This window comes from Psammomys obesus, unplaced genomic scaffold (assembly GCF_907164565.1).
Source record: "Psammomys obesus unplaced genomic scaffold, mPsaObe1.curated_primary_1811, whole genome shotgun sequence".
Taxonomy (NCBI): domain Eukaryota; kingdom Metazoa; phylum Chordata; class Mammalia; order Rodentia; family Muridae; genus Psammomys; species Psammomys obesus.
In genome coordinates, this window is record NW_026586589.1 from 6488644 (window position 1) to 6510715 (window position 22072).

General features: G+C 56.2%; 1 protein-coding gene across 2 annotated transcripts in view; it reads right to left on the minus strand.

Annotated features, from left to right (window-relative positions):
- Positions 1-6: 6 nt before the first annotated feature.
- The window catches only part of Src (SRC proto-oncogene, non-receptor tyrosine kinase), a 32340-nt gene continuing 10274 nt past the window's right edge, over positions 7-22072 (minus strand). For both annotated transcript variants that reach the window (XM_055602237.1, XM_055602238.1), the window contains exons 2-13: positions 14761-14910; positions 13295-13552; positions 12159-12258; positions 8432-8530; positions 8251-8354; positions 6691-6840; positions 5509-5664; positions 4001-4180; positions 3061-3137; positions 2390-2543; positions 2151-2282; positions 7-1936 (exon numbers count right to left, since the gene is read on the minus strand). In XM_055602237.1, coding sequence (XP_055458212.1) covers positions 1728-1936; positions 2151-2282; positions 2390-2543; positions 3061-3137; positions 4001-4180; positions 5509-5664; positions 6691-6840; positions 8251-8354; positions 8432-8530; positions 12159-12258; positions 13295-13544 — 1611 coding nt within the window. In that variant the 5' untranslated portion in view covers positions 13545-13552; positions 14761-14910 and the 3' untranslated portion in view covers positions 7-1727. The remainder of the gene's footprint in view (positions 1937-2150; positions 2283-2389; positions 2544-3060; positions 3138-4000; positions 4181-5508; positions 5665-6690; positions 6841-8250; positions 8355-8431; positions 8531-12158; positions 12259-13294; positions 13553-14760; positions 14911-22072) is intronic.

The following is a 22072-nucleotide window of genomic DNA, read 5'->3' on the forward strand; positions in this document are numbered from 1 at the left end:
AAGGAAGGAAGGAAGGAAGGAAGGAAGGAAGGAAGGAAGGAAGGAAGAGTGGACAGTTGAAAGTTGAGGCCACCTTACACAGAGGTCCTTGGGCAGCTAGAGTGGGGGTTGGGGAAAGTGGGGTGGCAAGCTCAGACTCGCCGGGTGCATGGGGAGACTTAAGCAAGAGACTGTGGGAGGAGAGTAGAAACATCAGGGCAGGCCCTGCTTAGCCTCCTCCCTGTGAGCAGGCCCTGGCTGGCTCGAATCCCCGGCAGCAGGGGCATTATTGCTGTGATGGGGCATTGGGTGAAATGATCATGTCTGGGGACAGGGTAGGAGTGTTTTTACATGTTAAATATGGACACAAGGGAAGACACACAGGCACATGTACATACATACACACACACATACACACACAGGGCCCCTCGGCTGAGATGCCACAAATCATCAACTGCCCACCTTACAGATGGGGAAACTGAGGCAGAGAGAAGCCACCTACCCTAAGGCTCGGCAGAAAAGCCAAAGACCAAGCAGTCAGTTGGCTGCAGTCCTAGGGCTGTGCTCCCCTTAGATGCCCAGCTACGGGATCTATACAGGGGCTGGCCAATGGCAGAGGCCATAGCCACAGGGGCAAAGACTGTAGCTCAGAGAGAGAGCAGGGCCAGTGTCGGTGCACAGCAGGGAGGAGTCTTGCCCTCCTTTCCCTGGCCGAGGAACTCTCCTCCTTCCCCCTGAGTTAAGGAGTCCCAGCATAGGCAGGAGAGCAGGGGCCAGGAGTTGAAATGATCAGGACAAATGGAGGAGGATGACCAGGCTCTTCTTAGCTCTTCAACTTCTACTGGCTTGTGTCAGCAGCCTAGGCGCTCACCCCACATCACAGCTGGCTCTGAAGGTCAAAGGCCATCCACACTGTGACTGAAGCCCATTCCACACCCTCATGGTCCAGCCCTCATTCCTGGCTCAGCATCTGCTTGCCTTTCCCCACAACAGACCCCTGGGCCTCCGTGGCGGCAGAACTCTGCCTCCTTTAGCCCAGTCTCAGGCCCCAGCCTGTCCACTGCCTTTGAGGACAGTTCTCATTAGTTCCTGAGGAAGACAGAGGGAGCACCAGGTGCTAAGCCCACCTCACAGCCCCTCCTGGATTCAGTTTTTCCAACAGAGAAATGAGGGCAGTGTGTCAATGATCTCCAAGGTTCCCTGTGGAGGACAGGGCTGAGAGGGAGTGCTCACCCTCACACCCCAACTTGTGTTGGGCCTTGGGCTGTCCAGCCTGAGAGCCATGGCAGGGAGCTCCAGACCCAGTGTTCTACCCAGAAGCCTCCAACAAGGATGGCCAAGGGCAGGAAGTACATATAGGCAAGGGCTGGGCCTCATTCCTCTTTGGAAAGGCTCTTTGGCCAGCTTGAAACAGACCCAGGGTGAAGAGAGTAGGGAGGAGCCAGGTGAGTGGAGTGGGCTGAGGTTGGAAAGCCACCCCACAGCCCTGCTCTTCACCTGGTGTCTACTGCGAGGAGCAGGCTGGCTCCAGAGAATGCACAGAGAGGGCCTGCGACCAGGGCAGGCCACGGGACAGTCACTGGACCAGCCTCAACCTGCCCTTCCAGGCTGCCCCTGTCCCTGAAGCCCTTCCATGCTCCAAAAGGGGCATCACCGAGGCGACTCAGCCCCAGAAAGAGGATGAAAGGAGGTGGGTGCCACAGAAGTGACAGCCCAAAGCCTAGGGGCAACAGTCCTGCGCACAGTTCCTATAGGTTCTCCCCGGGTTGGTACTGCGGCTCAGTGGATGTGAAGTAGTCCTCCAGGAAGGCCTGCAGGTACTCGAAGGTGGGCCGCTCCTCGGGCTCCTTCCGCCAGCACTGGCACATGAGGTCGTGCAGGGACTCGGGGCACTCGGGGGGACATGGCATCCGGTAGCCGCGCTCCACCTGGTCCAGCACCTCGCGGTTCACCATCCCTGTGGACAGAGGGGCTGTGAGGAGACGGCTCCAGACACTGACACGGCTGCTTTCAGCCCGTGGCGCAGAGAACCTCGTCTCTGAGGCCAAGAGCCCTGACTGAAGGCAGCCTCTTTGGGATCCAGCCCGGAATGAGGAAGCCCAGGGGTGCCGTGGGGGGGGGGAGACTTGCCCCTAGGGCCAAGATCAGGAACACCAGCATAACCTCCTCACCAGGGTAGGGCACTCGTCCCTTCGTGGTGAGCTCGGTCAGCAGGATCCCGAAGGACCACACGTCCGACTTGATGGTGAACCTGCCATACAGTGCAGCTTCAGGGGCTGTCCACTTGATGGGGAACTTGGCACCTGCAGGAGAGATACGCATGGGGTGTCACTCCTGATCCGCAGCAGGGGCCTCACTCTCCTCTCCACTTGACAGACCGACACCATTGGCCGCTCCCCGGTGGCCCCACCTTGCCGGGCCGTGTACTCATTGTCCTCGATGAGCCGGGCCAGCCCAAAGTCAGCCACTTTGCACACCAGGTTCTCCCCAACCAGGATATTGGCGGCTCGGAGGTCCCGGTGCACGTAGTTCATCCGCTCCACATACGCCATGCCTGAGGCGATCTGCAGAGACAGAGGGCCTGGCTCAGGGGCCAACCCACACCCACCCCAGCAGTACAAACCAGTGTCTCGGGCTGGTCGTTCCTGGGGAGAGAGAGACAGCCAAACACCCTGCCAATCCCATGTCTTTTCAAGCAAGGACCTTCATTCAGCTCACAACAAGCAGCGCTGGCTTGAAAAGGCAGACCAGACCTCAGTGGCCGAGGGGGACAGCAAAGGACAATGGGAGGTCACAGTAAGACGCTGCCAGAGAAGCAGGTGTTAAAGAGGACCCAGATGACCCATAGACACAGGTGCGTGCCAGGTCATTTAAAACTTTCCATACTTTATTTTCATTCTTAATTCTGTATATGCGTGCCTCCGGCGCCCAGATATGATGAAACATCCCAGGCGCCTGCAAGGGTGCCACTAGTGGCAAAGTTAGATTCTGGTGTAATGAAAGCAGGCCTCCTGGAGGGGACACTCTGGAGCCTGAGGGCTGAGAGCTAAAGGCACAGGAAGATGGCGGAGGAAAAATCACCTGAGCAGCCATGTCCACCAGCTGGGGCAGTCGCAGGTATTTGCCTGTTTCCCCCTTGAGAAAGTCCAGTAGACTCCCTGGAGAGAGAGAGAGAGAGCAGCTGTAGCCTAGCCTGGGTCTCAGACCCCCTCTTGCTCGACCAGTAAGAAACAAACAAACAAACAAAAAACTTCAACTCAGTGTTTGGCACACAAAGGCAAACACTCAAGGGAGCTAGACCAAGAAACCCTACTGGGCCCTTGTGGTAAGGGTAGTCTTGGGAGGGTGGGCAAACAAAACAGGGGGTTGTTAGATGCGAAAGACAACGTGGAAAGCCCGAGACAGATAAGTTCATCAGGACCAAGCCTGCCAGACAGCTGCTGCCCGGGGCTGGAGCGGGAAAGCCACGTGGCTGAGGACAGCAGGGAAGTCTGGGGTGATGTGGCTGCTGTATAGACAGACATAGTGAGCCGCCCTACTCACTATGCAATGAAGGCTGACCTTAAACTCGTGATTCTCCTGCCTCTACCTCAGTGCTGGGGTTATGGGTCCATGTCATCATGCCTAACTCGTGCAGTGAGGGAGATCAAACCTAAGGCCAAAGCCAGGGTCTTGTGCACGCCAGGCAGGCACTCTACAACTGAGCTGCAGCCCCAGCCTCACACTGCTGTTTGCTGAGACAGTCTTGCTACAGAGCCAGCCTGCCCTCAAACTCCAGATCCTCCTAGGCACTGGGATTACAGGTGTGTGCTACACAGCACCCAACAGCAACAGGGGTCTTGACAGCGGTAAAGGACGAAAGGAGAATCTTTAAAAAAAAAAAGTAGCAGTGCTTATTTATGAAAGGAGTGAGACGGTCCCTGGCTTAGCTGTCCACCCATCAGGGTTGGTCTGGGGTAAGAAGTAAGTTTCCTGCCCTGCACAGGCACTGAGTGGCGCTTGCCCCAGGCTCAGGCCTTACCCTTGCTCATGTACTCAGTCACAATGTAAATGGGTTCCTCCGACACCACGGCATACAGCTGCACCAGCTTCTCGTGCCTCAGTTTCTTCATGACTTGGGCCTCCTGCAGGAAGGCCTCTGGAGACATGGTGCCTGGCTTCAGGGTTTTGATGGCGACTCTTGTGGTGCCATTCCAGGTCCCTGTTCGGGAGGGACATAGCAAGCTCAATACAGGCCTTGGTTGGTTCTGCTGCACTGGGCCAGGCCGGCCCACAGGCAAGCCTGTCTCCATTCCTGCCTCCCAATTCATGGCATGGGCTCAGGCAAGGCCAGGGGCCTTCCTGAGACTCTGTATTCTCACTTATAACATGGGTTTGAGGAACGGAGAGCCCTCTCAGGACTGTGAGAGGAGGGTCTGGAGCCTGGTCACAAACAGTGGCTGCTAGGACACTGACTGATTGGGAATGTGGGTGACAAAGATCCCATCTCAACTGCTTCCACTTGCATGACCCTGCCTCAGCTGGGTGGGCACTATCAGCGCTCTAGAGGAGAGGGCAGGCTGTGTCTGGGGCCATTGGGAACACCAGAACGAAAGGTCGACTTGGTGCCTGTGATGCACCAGGCGGGGAACCGACCAGCCAGCCGGGAGTGCTCCTCATGGCAGGGACGGGGTCTGAGGGGAGACGGGGTCAGCCCTCTAGCCCGTCTAGCGTCAGGCCATCCACGGATCTTTCGTGGCAATTCCTGTTCTATGCAGAGCCCCAGGGAGAGGTAGGAGGCTCTCAGATCCCCAGCACACACTACCAAGAATCACAGTTGAGGAGGACCAAGGCTGAGGCTCACCCCGGACCTGCCTAAACCCTCCTTTTGGTCTCAGCTTAGGAGCTGGCTTCTCCCTCTGTCCTTCCTCCTCACATCCCTTCCCCACCCAGCCCAGTCCCTCCAGTGCCCCCTGAAGGGAGGACAGTGAAGTAGGCACCACTAATGTCCCTCCACTCCTGGGTAGGCAGAGAGCGGCCAATGGCAGAGGAGCCCGGGTTCGGCTAGGACAGCCCACTATCACAGGGGACTCCTAGTGGCTGCACAATTAGACAGGAAATGGGACAGTGACTTCCCGAGACTCCTTCTGCACAGCGCTTTCTCTTTCTGTGATGAGCTTACATGACTCTTGAAACTTACTATCAGCCCATTTTACCTCAGAACCTAGGCACGCTCACTCAGGCCCTGAAGGAGCACAGTGCCGAGTGCCCAGCAGCTCCTAGTACACAGAGCAGTCTCTAGCAGCATGGGCTACAAGGAGTCAGGTGTGCCAGTCTTAGTGCGGACCCCAACTGGGGCATAGCCAGGAGACGGGAGGGCAAGATCAACATATATTACATGTGGGTTTGAAAGGGTCACAGGAAACGTAATCATGTGTTCAGCTGAATAAAATCAGGGCCCATTTGTTCAGCAGAGACAGAGAGAGAGAGAGGGGCCCAGGGGCCCTGAGCTGTCTGGCTGGGATGGGGACAGGGGTGCATGTTCCTTACCCATCCACACCTCTCCGAAGCAGCCCTGGCCCAGCTTGACCTCTAGCCGCAGGGACTCCCGGGGGATTTCCCAGGCATCCTTGGCCAGGCCCTGGGTCTGAGGCTTCGACGTGGGGCACACGGTAGTGAGGCGGTGACACAGGCCGTCAGCATGTTCTGAAGACGGAGGCACAGGACGGGGCTCAGACAGGGTCCACAGCAAGCTGGCCCTCTGTCCAGCTTGGATGGCCCTATGCAGCATGCGCACATCGGCTCTGGGGACAGGCACACGCCCTCCTGATATACCTCTGTCCCCACGGGGCGGCGGCACAAAACTCACCTGCCAAACCACTAATTCCTTCCCCTCTCCATCAGATTTGGGAGCACCAGAGAAGCAGCGGGGAGCAGGGGCGAGACCCTGGTCTAGGGAGCTCCCCCCCACACCTCTCAGGACCGCAGATGTGACGGAGCAGAGTTTGAAAGAGGGGAGCCAAGCAGGCTTTAGGAATCTTTTGGGAGCCCTGGAAGGCATTCCAGACGAAGGGGTTCCTGAGCTGGCACAGAACATGGCCTGGGCCAGGGCCCAAGATCACTTGTGCAGGTGGAAAAGCCTCCAGGAGACGGGAAGCTGGAAGTGAGGCCGGAGGAGCTGGCAGATGAAGGCATGGGACAACCTTTAGCCACCCAGGCTTGGGGCCTTGGGCCTCCATCATAAGGTTCCAGCCCTACCTAGAGGATTTGGTCAGGGGACATGAACCCCAGAGCAGAAGCAGACGGACAGAGAGGCAGCTGGTCCTAGAGAGGCTCAGGCCCAGGCTGAGGAGGCAGCTCACGAGGCGCACACCTGCAGTAGCCCTGCACAGACAGGCACGCACCAGCCCCATCACTGCACACGGCCCCAAACCCCAGCTCCAGCCCACTCCACGGTTCTTATCAAAGAGGCCTCCCCCCTCCTCCTCTCCAGGAACCGGTTCAGACCAGTCTTGGGGCTGCAGAAACAATCAACAGCAGCCTCCGGCCCCTCCCTTCAAGCTTGCACAAGGCAGACCCCTCCTCATCAGCCAGCTGCAGAGGAAAGGAGGAGGGGGCTGGGCAGGGAGAGAGGGGAGAGACACCCCAGGGCCGAGGAGGCACACCCTGGGCACCCCACTCCCCTCCTGGGGGGCCAGCCAGTGAGTCCCCACACCTCCAGGGGACACTCACTAGAGTAGTAAGCCACGAGCTGCTGCAGGCTATTGAACTGGGTGCGGGAGGTGATGTAGAAACCACCGCTGTCCAGTTTCCGGATCTTGTAGTGTTTCACATTGAGGCCCTTGGCATTGTCGAAGTCGGATACAGAGAGGCAGTAGGCACCTGTGGGCAGGTAGGGAGGAAACCTTCATGGCACCCTGCTGGTGTGCCCCTTGCTGGAGAAAGTGAGTTCAGTCCACCCTCTTTCAGCAGCCGTGTAGACACAGCCAGGCAAGGCACAACCCCCCCCCCCATGGCGGAGACCCCTCCAATCATCCTCCATGGGCCTGAGTTTCCTCCTCTACACGATGAGACTGCCGTGAGGGTGCACGCAGTATTCAGCAAGCACCCCATAAATGCTGGCTGCTGCCCTCTCTGCCCACTCCTGTCTCCTCGTTCTGCGTCCTGGAGAGCAGCTGAGCAGACAGGAGCAGTGTGGCTGGCTATGTGCGGCATGCGAGTGCTAACCCTGCCACAGTAGTCCAGGGCAGGAGGTGCACGGAGTGTGGCCGGCGGGTCCTGCCTCCCTGGAGCCTAGAAAAACCGCAGCTGGGAACGTCCTGAACAGAGACCTTTGTTAAACAGAGCCAGGAGCACCTAGAGGAGCATCAGGGAGAGGTGGGGCACAGTCCCCATGGACCTAGCAGGTAGTGGGCAGCTCTGAACAGAGGCTCTGCCTCCCCACCACCCACTGGACATCGTTGGGTAAACATGACGACCTTCTGGTAACCTATGAGTGAGTCAGGCAGGGCTGGGCCTGAGACCCACCCTGGCCTGTCTCAAAGCAACACTGGGAAGCCATGTTTTCTACCGACTGCCCACATCGTGTGCACACAGAAGACACGGGCTGATGGCCGTGGCCAGTGGGACCGCCTGTACACACGGCAGCATACTGATATCCAGTGGCCACATGTTTACATCTGCCCATAGCCCCAAGCCTCAGGAAGCAGGACCACACCACATTTCACTCCCGGCAGCACTAGCCAATGCCACCCCCAACAGCACACACACACAGAGCCGTGACTGTGTACTGGGCACAGCACACATGGCGGGGTGCAAGCACTTTTTCATCTCCCGCTGAGCCCCAGGCCCACAGGAAGCAGCCTAGCTTGGTTGCCATGGTGATGGGCTAGGAGAAGGGGCAGAAACAGAGCAGAGACAGTCTGTGGGGGAAGGGCAAGGCCAGGCCAGGCCCCTGGGAAAGAGGAAAGGGAAACAGAGGGGCCCACTGCATCTGTACCTATCCTGGGAACAAATCCACGGCTATGTGACCCTCGGGGCTCCTGATAACCTGCACCCACTCCCCATGTGAGAAACTGAGGCCAGAAAGGAAGGCCTCAGCTTGTATGCCCTGACCACCACCTCTGGGCCACGCAGGCCTCAAGCACCATGTCACTTCAGTTCCTGCTCTCTCCTCCACCAAAGGGTTCTTCCCTTCCCATCCCATGTACCCGTGTATTCACTCTGCAAGATCCAGCTCAAACAATACCCTCCAAGCTGAGTTCTGCTGACCACGGATGTGCTCAGGCATACCTTTTGTGGTCTCACTTTCCCTCACGAGGAAGGTCCCTCTTGGGTTCTCAGCATTGAGCAGTAGCCGCTCTGATTCCCGTCTTGTGATCTTGCCAAAGTACCACCTAGCGGGGGAAGGAACAAGTCAGGGACCCAGGGCTGGCGGCGGCGGCGGCAGACCATAGCCAGACAGTATACTCACTCCTCAGCCTGGATGGAGTCGGAGGGAGCCACATAGTTGCTGGGGATGTAGCCGGTCTGTCCTGTGCTCAACGAGTGTGCCAGCCACCAATCTCCCTCTCTGCGCAGGCGGGGGGGAGCAGAGAATGATGTCATCAGGTGAGCAGGGTCAGCAACCCCAACCTCCCCAAGTGCATGGCCAGGCTCCGCAGCAAGGGAAGCTGGGCCAGCCTGTGTCCACAGCAAGCCAGCAGGAACTGGCCTGGAACTGGCACACTGACCCAGAGGGATGCCACCCAAAACCTCAGCAGAACTCAGCCCCCCTCTGCCCAAGGACTGAGCCCCGGGGCACTGTCCAGGAGTGCGGAGCGGCCTGCAGGTGCCAAGGGCTGCCTTGGAAGAGAGGGGGAAGGAGAAGGGAGAAGCAGGGTTTACATGAGATAGATGCCAGATTAGACCTTCAAAGTCTCCCCAATCCCTGAGAGCCCTAATGCCCAATGGAGACAAGGCTGGCCCTTCTGGGGCCCAGCAACAGTCCAGGCCTACCTACCCCTTAACACAAGCAATACTTGCCCGTCCCAAATCACAGCTCACCCTAAAGGTCCTTAACTAAAAAATGACAGGCCTCCTCCTGCAGCCTACCCCTGTCCCCTGTCCATGGGGAAGGTGAAGCCAGGGACAACTGGGCCATGCCCAAAGTCACACAGGGAGTCACGGGGAATACAGTGGCCCAGCCTCAGAGCCCAGGGCCCTCGGCACTAACTACCCAACGAAGAGGGGGAGGAAGGAGGAAGGAAGAGGGAGGAGGGCAGGAGGGGGAGGGGTGGAAGTACCTTTGCAGCCATCTGAATGTGAACCAGGTCTGGCTGGAGCAGGGGTCCAGAGACAGAGGAGGGAGGAGCAAGCGAGAGCCCGACAGGAGAGAAGAGGCAGAGATGGGGGTGTGGTGAGAGGCCGTGGCAGGGGGTCGAGGGAGAGAGCGAGAGCCAGGCAGTGCTGGGGACACTGGGAAAGTGCCAAGGGGGCAGCCAGAGGCCTCACATCCAAAGCAACCAAAGGGGCCAAGGAGAAGGCTGGAGGTTGGAGGGGAAGATCAGAGGATAGGGGCTGGGAGCTAGGGTCAGCCCTTTCCACACTCCCTGTACAGATGGGAAGACTGAGGCCGGAGAAGCAAAGGGCTCTGTGCAAGGTCACACAGCCAGGCCAGGTGCCTCCCCGTGGGGGCCATGAGGCTCAAATACAAAGAACCAAAGGCTCATCTCCACGCAAGGCTTGGGGGAGGGGAGTTGGAAAGAAGGGAGTCAAATTAGTCAGCTGGTGACCTTGGCCCTACCTTGACCCTGAGAAGACACACAGCATCCCCACCCTGGTCCAGAGACAGAAAGGCCCTGGCCTTGTCTGGGACAGAGCCCCAGCCTGAATGCACTGGATGTCTGAGCTCATCTTTGCCCAGCTTTACAGATGGAAACACTGAACCCAGGAGCAAGTGGAGCTGGAGACGCTCGAAGGACCAGCTGGAGGCCAGGCCATCATCAGACCCTGCTAACGCTGGGCCACAGGGGTCCCTTCTAGATGGATGTGCACCGCGAGACTGGAGCCGTGAGGGACAGACACATTGGCAGTACCCATGCGCCAAAGCTCCACCCTCGCTTGGGATACACACATTTTCCTCTCTGATTTGACCCCCAAAGGTCACCCAACAAGGAAGAAGGCAAGACCCCCAACACAAAGACCCAGTCACTCCAGCAAGAGAGACCAGTGTTTCCTTGATGGAGTTGGGGAAACTGAGGCATGGAGTAGGAGAGGATTTGCCCAAAGCACTCTAAAATCTTTCAACCCAAAGCATCCATGATTTGCCCAAAGCTACATAACACAGTCAATGGCAAAGAGAGGCTGAAATCAAGGACCCCTGGTGTCCACAGCCAAATGCAGCAGCCCAGAAGCTCAGGGCCAAGAGGGGGAGAGACAGAAAGGCAGGAGGCAGGCTGTCCCAGGACGGGGGCTGCAGAATAAGGTGGCCAGACTTCAGAGTGAGCAAAGCAGCCTGACATTAGCCCACAGGAGCCTGGGGGGTGGAGGGTGGGGGTTCACCGGCCTGTTTGGGGCTTTCCTCCACAAGAAAATGGACTGAGCAGTACCAAACTGGGCCCCTTGATCTGAAGGCTGGGCTCCCTTGCTGGCTCCCAGAAGGTCAAATGTCAGTGCACAGAAAAAGGAAACTGCACCCCGAAGGAGTCGGGCTGCTCTGTGACCCCTGGGTAAGAGATAGAGTCCAAGTCCCCAAGCCTTTCCTGCCTTCCAACAGGGTAGGTCGCCACCCTAGGACTGTGGGCACTGCCCACTCAGCTCTGCCTCTATCAGCTGTGTTACCTTGGGCAGGTCAACTCTCCTCTCGTTGCCACAGTAACAGCGATTACAGCTGTCATACTGTTCCTCCTCCTCCTGCTCATCCCAATGCCACCAACATCCGGGGACACGGGGACTCAGGGACTTCCATTAGGAGGGAAAGAGCAGCTGGCCTCTCTGATGGGAAGGCCGCTTCCCCAGGGTGGCAGTCTAGGAAAGGGGAGAGCAAAGGCCCAGGTTCCTTCTTGGGCTTGCTATTCTGTAGCCATGTGACCTTGGACAAGGGCCTTCACAACTCTGAGCCTCAGTTTCCTCACTCACAAAGCAGAGCCAGCCCCTCCACCATTACTGCTGGCCCCGGGATCAGAGATAACGAGATGAAGGGGGTATGGGTGAGAATGACTGGTACAGCGTATGGCACCTGCTTGCTTTTGCCTCACACAGAGGGCAGTGCCACCCTGGATCTTGAGGGATGGATAGGAGTTCACCAGGGGGATACAAGAGAAGGCATATTTCGAGCAGACAGAGTAGCACACACAAGGACGGGAGGCACAGGCAGGGAAACACCCCCAGCGACGTGGAAAGCTTGCCTCCTTAGCCAGGCCCTGGGAGCACTCTGTGATAAGCTCCTCTCTACCTTTCAGAACAGCCCAAATCAAAGTCCCCAAGCCTTACCTGCCCCAAGGAAAGGCCCCCATAGCCCGGCACACACCTCCAACCATCAGCTGCCCCTCCCAGGGCTGTTACCTTCCACCCTTACCTGCAGTGGCTCACTGTCCTGCCTGGGATGCGCAGCCTGATAAGGACAGCCCCTTCTCCCGGGCCCATCTTGCAGGGACCCCAGCCTGCCTCTGCCCGCCCCTGGCCTGGCCTGGGGTAGCCCACTTTCCCACCATATTGCCTCCCTCCCCGGCCTCCAGAATACACTGGGTCCTGCATGTAGCTGGCACTCAATGTGGAATCACAAACCAGAAGAGGGAAGAGGTGAGCTAACAGGAAGGTGTGGGGAGAAGATGGAGGGTTGGCTCAAACGGGTGAGATGCAGGATAAGCTAAAGGGATGGGAAAGGGCTTGGAGACCACACAGGAGCGGTGAGGGAAGCACATGCAGAGAGCAATCCCCAGCCTCAGCGAAGCATCCCCCTCCACCTGGCCTCGGTACACACCTGACATCCACCTTCCTCCTAAGGGCCAGCGAGAGAGAAGCAGAGAGAGGGAGAGGCTGAGGTGCGAAGGCAGGGCCCGAGGGAGGAGACCGTCGGGGTTTAGGGAGGGCCACCTCCCACCAAGGGCAGAAGCAGCCCAGTGAGCTCTACACCGCCCTCTGCCGGCAGCTCTGGGTATAGAGGGGCCCACGCTCCCAGTGCGGTGCCCACCCCACACCACCCCCGCAGTGCCACTCACGTGTTGTTGACAATCTGCAGCCGCTCCCCTTTCTTGAAGGACAGGTCAGTCTCTGTCCGTGACTCATAGTCATAGAGGGCCACAAAGGTGGTCACCCCACCTGCAGAGCGGGATAGGAGGTGTCAGAACCCCGCAGGGGACGGAGTGGGAGACCGCCTTCCTCGCCAGCCTGGCCCTAAGAAGTCACACTGGGCACCGGAAGGAGCAAGGGCCTGTGGCTCCCTGCTGGGCTGCAGGCTAGGGGCGCCTTGTCTGCACACAAGCAGAAGCACGCGCACCTAGAAGCTCTAGGTATCTGGGCCAGGCTGCAGGGCCCTTCCCCTCAGTCTCTCCTCACCCACAGCTGCTCCCTGGACTCTTGCAGCCCACCGTCTGTTGCCCAAGGCTCCACAAATGCTTCTCAAATGGACCCAGTGGGTGTGTGGCTGCACCGGGAGGAGGTGGGCAGCCTACCCGGCGGTCTCACCACAACCAAGAGCCTGTGGGGGGACGTGAGGCTGCGTACCCTAGCCCGTGTCTGCATCCCCTGTGCAAGCAGGTGCACAGTCCCACCCGAGGGTGCATCTTGTGTGCGCTGCCCTGGGGGGTGTGGGGTGCCTGGCCTAGACGGCGCCTCTGGGAACACAATGAACCGCGTAGTGAACTGTGAGCATTTTGATGGTGTCTCCAGTCAATCAACGTGGGCACATACGGCTGGGTCTGGGTGGGATTTGCCCCTGTGGGCTGCAGCCGCGAGCCGTCAGAGCGTGGGATTTGCACGAGTGGGTGTGGAGCCGTGCAGGCAGCTGGCAGGAGAGTGAGCCACCCGGCTCAGCCCCCGGCGGCCGGGCTGCCGCACCCCAGAGCGCCAGCAGAGGGCGCAGGGGCGCACTCGGGCCGTCGCACCGTGGAGCCGGGAACAAAGGCTGGGCGGGGGCGGGCAGCGAGGCGGTCGGGGCGGCCCCTCCCAGCGGACCCCAGGGTCCCCCTTCAGCCCCTTCTTCGGAACCCGTGATGTTCTGAACCCAAGGCGGCAGGAGCCCCGCTTTCCAGCTTATGAGTCCCTTCCCCACCCCGCAGCCTCCGGGAAACCAAGTCCTCAGAACCCAGAGAGGGTGTCCCCAGCCCGGGGACACACAGCGAGCGGGAGGGCCGACCTGCCAGAGGCCCCGCCCTCTGCGGGGAGGTGACAGTGTCCGAGGAGTTGAAGCCTCCGAAGAGCTTGGGCTCGGCGGCCGCGGGGGGCACGAAGGCGGCGCTGGGCCCGCGGTGGGAGTCGGCGGAGGCGGGCTTGCTCGGTGTCTGTGAGGCTGGGAAGGCGCCCCCTGGCCCGTGCACGTTCTCCGCGGGCTCCAGGCTGCGGCGCCGCTGGCTGGCATCCTTGGGCTTGCTTTTGTTGCTGCCCATGGTCCTGGCTGGGGCGACAGAAGACCCTGAGGTAGAAGAGAGCCTCTGGGAGCAGACAAGACGCCCCACCCACTCAGCGGGCCTCAGGGTTCTGAGAAGGGCACTAGCCACCCGGGGAGGCCTAGCTAGCCTCATGACTTGACCTATAAAACGGGCGGGTTGTTGGCACCTTAGGACCCAGCTAAGGGTAGAAGACACGCCAGTCCAAAGCCCTGACCACCGCTATTCAAAGGCAGTTTCAGCCTTTCATGGGCAGGGAAACTGAGTCACATCTGTGTCCCCAGCACACAGGAGGGGCTCACTTAGGTTTTGATGAATGACTACATGACTGACAAGGGAAGGTGTTACATGTGTTCATCGAGGCAGCATACTCTGGCTTGAAGAAGGGATGGCCGGGCCCGCCAGCCACAGACCTTTGCAAACACTGTTCCCAGACGCCTTGACCGGCACAAATCAGGCTCCTTCAACTCTCAGCTCGAAAGTCACTTTTGAGTTGGGGAGATGGCTCAGCAGGTGAAGGCATCTGCCACAATCCCTGCTGACCTCGGTTCAATCCCCGGGACCCCCATGATGGAAAGAGGGGTGAGGAAAATGGTCCTGCAAGCTGTTCCCAGGCCTTCAGACATGCCATGGCTCACACACACCTCCCCATAAGCACACAGAACAAATAAACACATGCAACAAAAATGTTTCAAGTTATGTCCTTTAGGAGGGGGTCCCCAAAACCTTTCATGAGCCCCTGACTACCCCGTTGGTTATATGCAACCTCTTTTTTTTTTTAAGGAAAACATGATTTTAAATAACTCCATCTTCATAGCTATGTATAAATGTCAGAGTTCTCGGTCAGACTTGAAAACTCCTTTGAACAAGTCCTTGGCAATCTCTTCATTGTTCTTGGTGACCCTGATAACCCTTTGATCAAAACTGAGGTCAGAGGGGCATGTGAAAGGTCACCTTAACCCCCCTCTTCTTTTGATTCCTATAACTGCTCACTGGTGTGCACAGAGTGAGGTACACAGCCAAATGAATGATGAGTGATGACAGAAACCTGAGTTCAAAGATGAAGCCCAAAAGGTTGGGAGGTCCTGGGACCAGGACACACAGAGGGAATGAAGCTGGTGGCTACATGGCACCCCAAGGCCAGGGTGCCCTCCTCCACATCCGTGCCCAACCCAGGAAGCTGGGCCAGGGGCTCTGCCCTCTCACCCCCACTCACCTGGTAGGCCGCAGGGCTACCCCAGTGGATCTGGGGACAGTCTGGGGCCTGACACAAACACCAGCTGTAGCTGTTCCACCTCTCCTGCTATGTGTCTCTAGGCAAGTTGCTCCCTTTCTCTAGGCTTCAACGTCCGCATCTGCAGGGCCTCTGTGGGGATGTGAACATGGAAACTGTTAGAGCTCACACTCTGAGGGTCATCAGAAGCCTCTCGCTGCCAAAATGCTCTTTGGCCCTTCCAAAGAGCCTAGGAGAGAGAGAAAGGTGGGTGGCACAGTGGTTTGGAAGGCTCTGGAAGCCAACTCCCAGTTCCAGCCTCAGCTCTCTAGGACACTGTGCCCTATGCCATTTCTTCCCCTTACGTGGCAGAGCTGCAGGGCCATAGCGGGGGGGGGGGGGGGGGTTACCCTGCACACGGGTGCTCACTGGCTTGTGTTCTGAATGCACCACCAAGAGGGGTGGAGAAATCTCCTGGGATGCAGAGGACCTGGGCACAGTCCAGACCTCCTCAAGAACTTTGACACGAACAAGCCTCCTCCACTGTCCTGTTTCAAGCCCAGCTCTGTGGCACCTGGCCCACGGGGACCTGGACACAGCAGCCAGTCCTTCACCCTCAGAGCTGTGGAGGTGCATGCTGGGAGTGGCTAATGTCCAGGCTTAGAGAATGTAGGGACTGGGGAGACACCAGGGGACCAAGGGATCACCGGGGACTCCTGGGGGCGGAGCCAGCAGTGGGCAGCCAGGAAAGGCCTGTTTCCATGGCAACCCATTCCCTCCAGGTCACATTGCCCATCAGCACTCACAAACTCAGTGTCCTGAGGGGTGTGCCGGCCCATGGATTTCCCCACAGCCTGGCTTGCCAGAGGCTGTAGCCCAGTCCACCCACTCAATCCCCATGCAGCTGTTCAGGTCCTGGACATCAGGTCCTAGCTGCCACAGAAGGACTCAGAGAAACAATACAACCTATGAAGACAGGTTTTTAAATAAACTCTATTTACAATATACGAGTTATCTGATAGCAAGCAGGAGCTTTCTTCAGAATGAACACAGTAATGCAGTGCGTGTCCCCTCTCACTGGAGGGAATCAATGGGCTCCTGGCAGAGGTGCCTGAACAGAGGAGGAACCATCCCTGGAATTTGAGGGAAACATGCACCTCCCCAGTACAAGTAAAAGTAAAGTAAAGTAAAGATAAATAAATAAATAAATAAATAAATAAATAAATAAATAAATAAGTAAGTAAGTAAGTAAGTAAGTAAATAAATAAATAAATAAATAAATAAATAAATAAATAAATAAATAAATAAATAGATAAATAAATAAATAAATAAAGTGGAGGCCTAAGGCGCAGCCAGGGAGACCTGGGCCATGGGTGCCATGCTGGCTGGGGTGGGGTAGGACCTATCTGTGGAAGGGGTCTGTGGTTAATGCTCCTTAGACACACACCAGGTGTCTGAAAAGGCAGCAAGGTCAGGAGCCAGCCCCAGAGTGGGCCGCAGCAGATGGACTGAGGGCGGACAGGGGAAATGGAGAGATTGTGGGAAAGGAAAGGGACCCTTACCCAAACTGTGCGAGGCCCTCTCCAGTTGAGAGTTAGTAGTTCTGGCACAAGCAGGGAAGCCTGGCGACACAGGTAAATTTCCTTCTATGTAGGGTATTTCAAATAAGGACCGAAGCAGGACCAGTGAGCTGGCTCAACCCGTGAAGCCTGACAACCACGGGGAGGAAGGACCTGACTCCCACGAGTTGTCTTTTGACTTCTATACACGTGCTATGACACATACTCACACATATCACACACACACACTAACAAAGAAATACCGAACTAGCAACGAACCATGGTTAAGGCCCAAGATTACATGACCTTCGGGTGTGCCCTTTCTCCTTTTCCAGCTAAACCTGCCACCTGCCAGGCATCTCCAAACCCCGTTTATAGCCTCGGGCCCTCGTTCCACCCTTTGAGCCATGGTCTCACCATCACTCTAATCCTTCCCCGGGTGCCCAGAGCTGCCCTAGAATGTCACCTGGGAGGGAACTGGGCTAGAAAGCTGGCTCAGCGGTTAATCAGGTTCAGATCCCTGCACCCATGTGACAAGTCTGGCATCCAGCAAATGCCTGAAACTCTGGGATGGAGGGATCCAATGCCCTTTTCTGTCCTCCAAGCACAAAGAGACAGTCACCTACACACACACAAACACCTGTGCACACACATGAACACATAAACCTTTTTTTTTAAGACAAAAAAGGAGGCCGGGCATAGTGGCACAAGCCTTTAATCCCAGCACTCAGGAGGCAGAGACAGGCAGATCTCTGTGAGTTCAAAGCTAGCCTGGTCTACACAGTGAGTTCAAGGCCAACCAGAGCTACATGGTGAGACCTTATCTCAAAAGGAAGGAGAGTGGAGGCTGGCAAAGTAAAGGGGAGACAAAGGAGGCAGGGTCCCTTAGGCATCGTTTGAGCAGCGCAATTCCAAAATCCTACAGACAGATACAGCGAAGGGACTGGGGGAGGGGCTGCCCTTTTCAGACGCACCTCTCTTTCTGTTAACTTCTATGTCCACGTCTATACATGCTTCTGTGTGCACATCGGGGGGTCCCACACACTGAGGACCTTCCACAGTTGCTTCTTCACCTTCTCTTTTCCACACACGCTTCCACACAGCCCAGGCTGACCCTGAACTTGCTAAGTAGCTGAGGATAGCCTCCTGATCCTCCTGCCTACATTTCCCAAGTGCCAGGTATACACTGCCAAGTCCTGTTTATCCACGCCGGAGATGGAGCCCAGGGCCTTCGCATGTGAGACAAGCATTCTGCTGATGGAGTCCCCTCCTCAGCCCTGCATTCTTTTCTTTTAGAGGATATTTTTATGTGCACTGGTGTTTTGTGTGCATGTATTTCTGTGTGAGGGTTTGGGATCTCCCAGAACTAGAGTTACAGGCAGTTGTGAGCTGCCATGTAGGTGCTGGGAATTGAACCTAGGTCCTCTGGAAGAGTGGATAGGGCTCTAACTGCTGAGCCAGCTCTCCAGCTGCCCTAAATTCGTTTCTTAATAAACTCAACTCTGCTTTATACCGACTCATCCTGAAATTCTTTTCTGCAGCTGCAGGCTGCTGCAGGTGACAGTGTGGGACTCCTGTACACAGGTCTACAGCTTGGGACCACTGGAAATGGATGAGAGATGTGCTCTGAAACACAGGGAGGGCCTGTACCGGCCCCTAAGGATGGTAACCAGCCCAAGTGGACTATGGGAGAGCCATCAACCAAGCTCCTTGGACACCAGACTCCCTCTCTGAACAGCATCCATGGCAGACAGGATGCTGCCAGCTGTTCAGAAAACATTTGCAAGGTAAATAGAAGACCGAACACAGCCATACAAAGCTACACCCTGCTTAGTCACTGAGTGGGTCACTTTACAGAAACCGAGGACCGCTGGGTGTTCCCGTTCAAACCCTGGAGAAGCTAGGCCCTGCTTCAAGCTCTTTGCACACACTGAATCCTCACGAGCATCTAGAATGTGAGGATAAACAGCATCCTTAGTTCACTGACAGGGAGGCTCAGGAGTGAAAACACTTGCCTGAAGTCACACAGCATTCGAGTTAAGACAGGGTGGTGGCAGCAAGAGACACATAGGGCTGCTTGAGGGGTCTAGTGGGAACTGGGGGCCTCTCAGGACATCAGTAGTTGGGAAGTGCACCAACAAGGCCTTTAGCAGTATTGGGGGGGCATACACGGTGAGGTTGGGGCTCCCTTTGGAGAGTGTCTCTCCTCTCAGGCTCCCCGGAGTAGGGGTGTGACATCTGCCCCATCACCATGAGTCACCTATTTGAGGGGACCCTATCTCTTCCACCACTTGCAATGTATGAAGTAGAGATAGGTCCTTGAGGGCCAAAGGGAAGCAGCACAGGATGTGAACTGAGGTCCCAAAAGGAAGGTGGCCCTTTCCCCTGGGCTGGGTGCCTGACCACAGGCTCCTGATGGTTTCCAAGACAGCAAGGGTTTCCACACCCCAGCACCAATAGACCAGGTCCTGCCCAACCCAACATCGCCCTACCCCTGTCCCAGCCCCTGCGCAGCTCAGCCTGTCACCAAATGCTTGCAGCGCACTGGCTCTGGGTGAACCTTGTCTAGCTGCTGCTGGAACCCTGAGGAAGCTCCAGAATCTTCCACCAATGCAACCTGTCTCCTCCCAGCACCATCCCTTAAGCCAGGGGCCTGCCATCCTCAAAGACACAGCCACGGTGTCCCCTCATGCCCACCCTAAAGAAGCCAGAGAGGTATCTCTGCAAATCACACAGCCTAATGGCTCTCCCCAGAAAACCAGTAAGATGTGAGTGTCCATCAGCGGGGTCCAAAGAAACAACAGCCCATCTATCCTGAGGACACTGGCCAGCACTGGAGCTCAGTACAGTTTGGAAAGATGCTCCTGCCTCACTAGCAAAGCAAAGACAAAGAGAGAAAGATGATGGCCTCCTTGCTGGCAGGGTACCACCTCCACTGGCATCGTGGTGCCTGGCTTTCCTGGAAAGTGGGGTCACTCTCACCAGCGACCCCACAGTGTGGGTGAGGGGTTGCCTGTATTGCCCCTGGCAAACAGTAACCACTGTTTTGGGGGTGTGACTGCTTTGTGTGGGTGCACGCTCACGCACGTGTGTGCAGACAGGTGCGCACATGCTCAAGGCTCAGAGAAAGTTTGGGAGAACCCCCGAGTCTTCACAGCCTGTCATCCGACAAGGGGCAGGAGCGGAAAAAGACAATCTCCTTTTGTTTATGTCCTGCCGTCAGGTGACCTCTGGGTGTCACTTTCTCATGACAATTATCATTACAGGGCCGGGGGTGGAGCCGAGGTCTTTGCTCACTAGGCAAGCGACCCAGGACCACATAAGAACATTCAAGGGTACCCCTGTGCCAGGTACAACTCCCCTGTGCCGAGGCCTGAGTGGCTGGCCCACTGATCTGCTCTGGGAAGGGGGCCCATTGCCCAGCCTCCCCCTACCCAGCCCTCCCTCCCCCCACCCAGGACTCTGTACTGTCTCTCTAGCAGGTTCATATCATCCTCCTCCCCTGAAGATGTTTCCTCTTCTCAGGGTGACTGAGGCCAGTGTGGCAGGCCTGCGATGAGGGCTCCAGCACAGTGCAGCACAGGTCTGCATCTAACTGGACCTTGCCACAGTGTCCCCTGAGATGCCCACCTTTCAAATGGGCGTGGGCTGGGGTATAATTCAGCCGAGGATGCTTGGTACACGAATGAGCCGTTCCATCCCCAGCACCACATTAAAAACAAACGGATTTAAGCCCAACACCTGGAGCTCACAGTCACCTGACAGGAAATCATCGGTTTCTGATAAATTCTGTCCTGACAAAGAACAGAAGAGCAGTGCAAGAGGGGCTAGAGGGGCCTTGGGTGCCCACCAGGGATTCTTGATTGTCCCTACAGCACAGGTTCAGAGAACAGCCTGGCCCACGGCAACAGAAGAAATTAAGGGCTCCAGGCATGCCTCTGGGCCCTGCCCACCACGCAGATGCTCCATTGCCTGAGGTATCACAGGCATCAAAGGGTGATCACAGACCTGGAGTTACAATGCCAGGGCAGGTGCCAGCTCAGCTTTCCCTAGACACACAGACTAAAAGCCTCAGTTTACCCCTCCAAAACTGAAATGGCATGATAGTTCCTGTTCAACTGAGCTTGATGCAGGAAAGACACGGGGTAGTGGCGTTTGCAAAGTGCTCAGCAGGAATCCATAACTATCTGCTGATACCATCATTTCTCTGGAAGACCTGACCTCTGACCTCACTTTTGATTGCTCTCACCATCACACAAGGACCACCAAGCACCAAGTTATGGGCTAGGAGAGAAATCAGAGTCGTGCTCTGTAGACGGTGTGGAAGGAGGCCAGAGAGAACAAGAACGCTCTCTGGAGACCTGAGAGATGATTCGGTGTTAAGAGTGTGTAGCGAGCGCTCCTGCAGAGGTCGCACATCCCGTTCCCAGCCACACCTGTAACCCCAGTTCTGGGGGTCTCCGTGGGCACCTGCAAGGAGGTGCACATACCCATACAAAGACACATAATTAAAGAACAAAATACACCAGGTGGCAGCGGCAGCACACGCCTTAAATCCCAGCACTTGGCAGGCAGAGGCAGGCTGATCTCTGAGTTCAAGGCCAGCCTGCTCTACAGAGTGAGTTCCAGGACAGCCAGGGCTGCACAGAAAAACCCTGTCTCAAAAACAAAAACAAAACAAAAATACACTTTTAAAAAGAAAAAAAAAAAAGCATACACTGAAAAACAATCACCTGCAAAGTGAATTACACACAATAACAGTAAGCTACGCTGTTACATGAAAAATCAGTAACATATTCACACACCAACAGTGTCAAAAACTGAAATGAAAGCTTAGCATTATAAACAGCCACTATTCCCATACAACCTGCAAGTTGAGTGTGGGCCCTGTAAAATCCCTCACGAGAGGCCAGCATGGCGGCGCACACCTTTGATGCCAGCACTCGGGAGGCAGAGGCAGATACACATCTGTAAATGCAAGGCCAACCTGGGCTACCTATTGTGTCCCAGGCCACCCAGGGCTACCTACGGAGGGCCTGACTCCAGAAATCAAGCAAACAAGCAAAATCCTAAAAGGTCAGTGGTAGTGCACATTTTTAATCCCAGCACTCTCAGGAGGCAGATGGACCTCTGAGTTCAGGGCCATCCTGTTCTACAAAGTAAGTTCCAGGACAGCCACAGCTACAGGGCTACAGAGTGACCTGTCTCAAAAAAAAAAAAAAAAAAAAAAAAGACCCTGATGGGATTTATAAAATACATATTTTTTAATTTTGGGCTGGAGAGCAGTTAAGAGCACTGGCTGTTCTTCCAAAGGACCTGAGTTCAATTCCCACCAACCACATGGTGGCTCACAACCATCTGTAATAAAATCTGATTCCCTCTTCTGCTGTGCATGAAAAGTGTTCATTTACATAAAATAAATAAATCTTTAAAAATAAATAAATAAAAATATTTTTTATTTTATGTATACAAGTCTTTGCTTTCATGTACGACTGTGTACCTTGCTGTGCCTTGTGCCCAGAGAGGCCAGAAGAGGACGCTGGGTCCCTGGGAACTGGCCTACAGGCAGCGGTGAGTCACCAAGTGGGTGTCGGAAACTAATGCCAGGTCCTCCGGAACAGCAGCCAGTGCTCTTAACTACGAGGCCATCTTTCTAGACAGGTTCGTTGTTGCTGTTTGTTTGTTTGTTTGTTTGTTTGTTTGTTTTGAGACAAAGTCTCTCTCTACAACCCTGGCTATCCTGAAACTTGCCATTT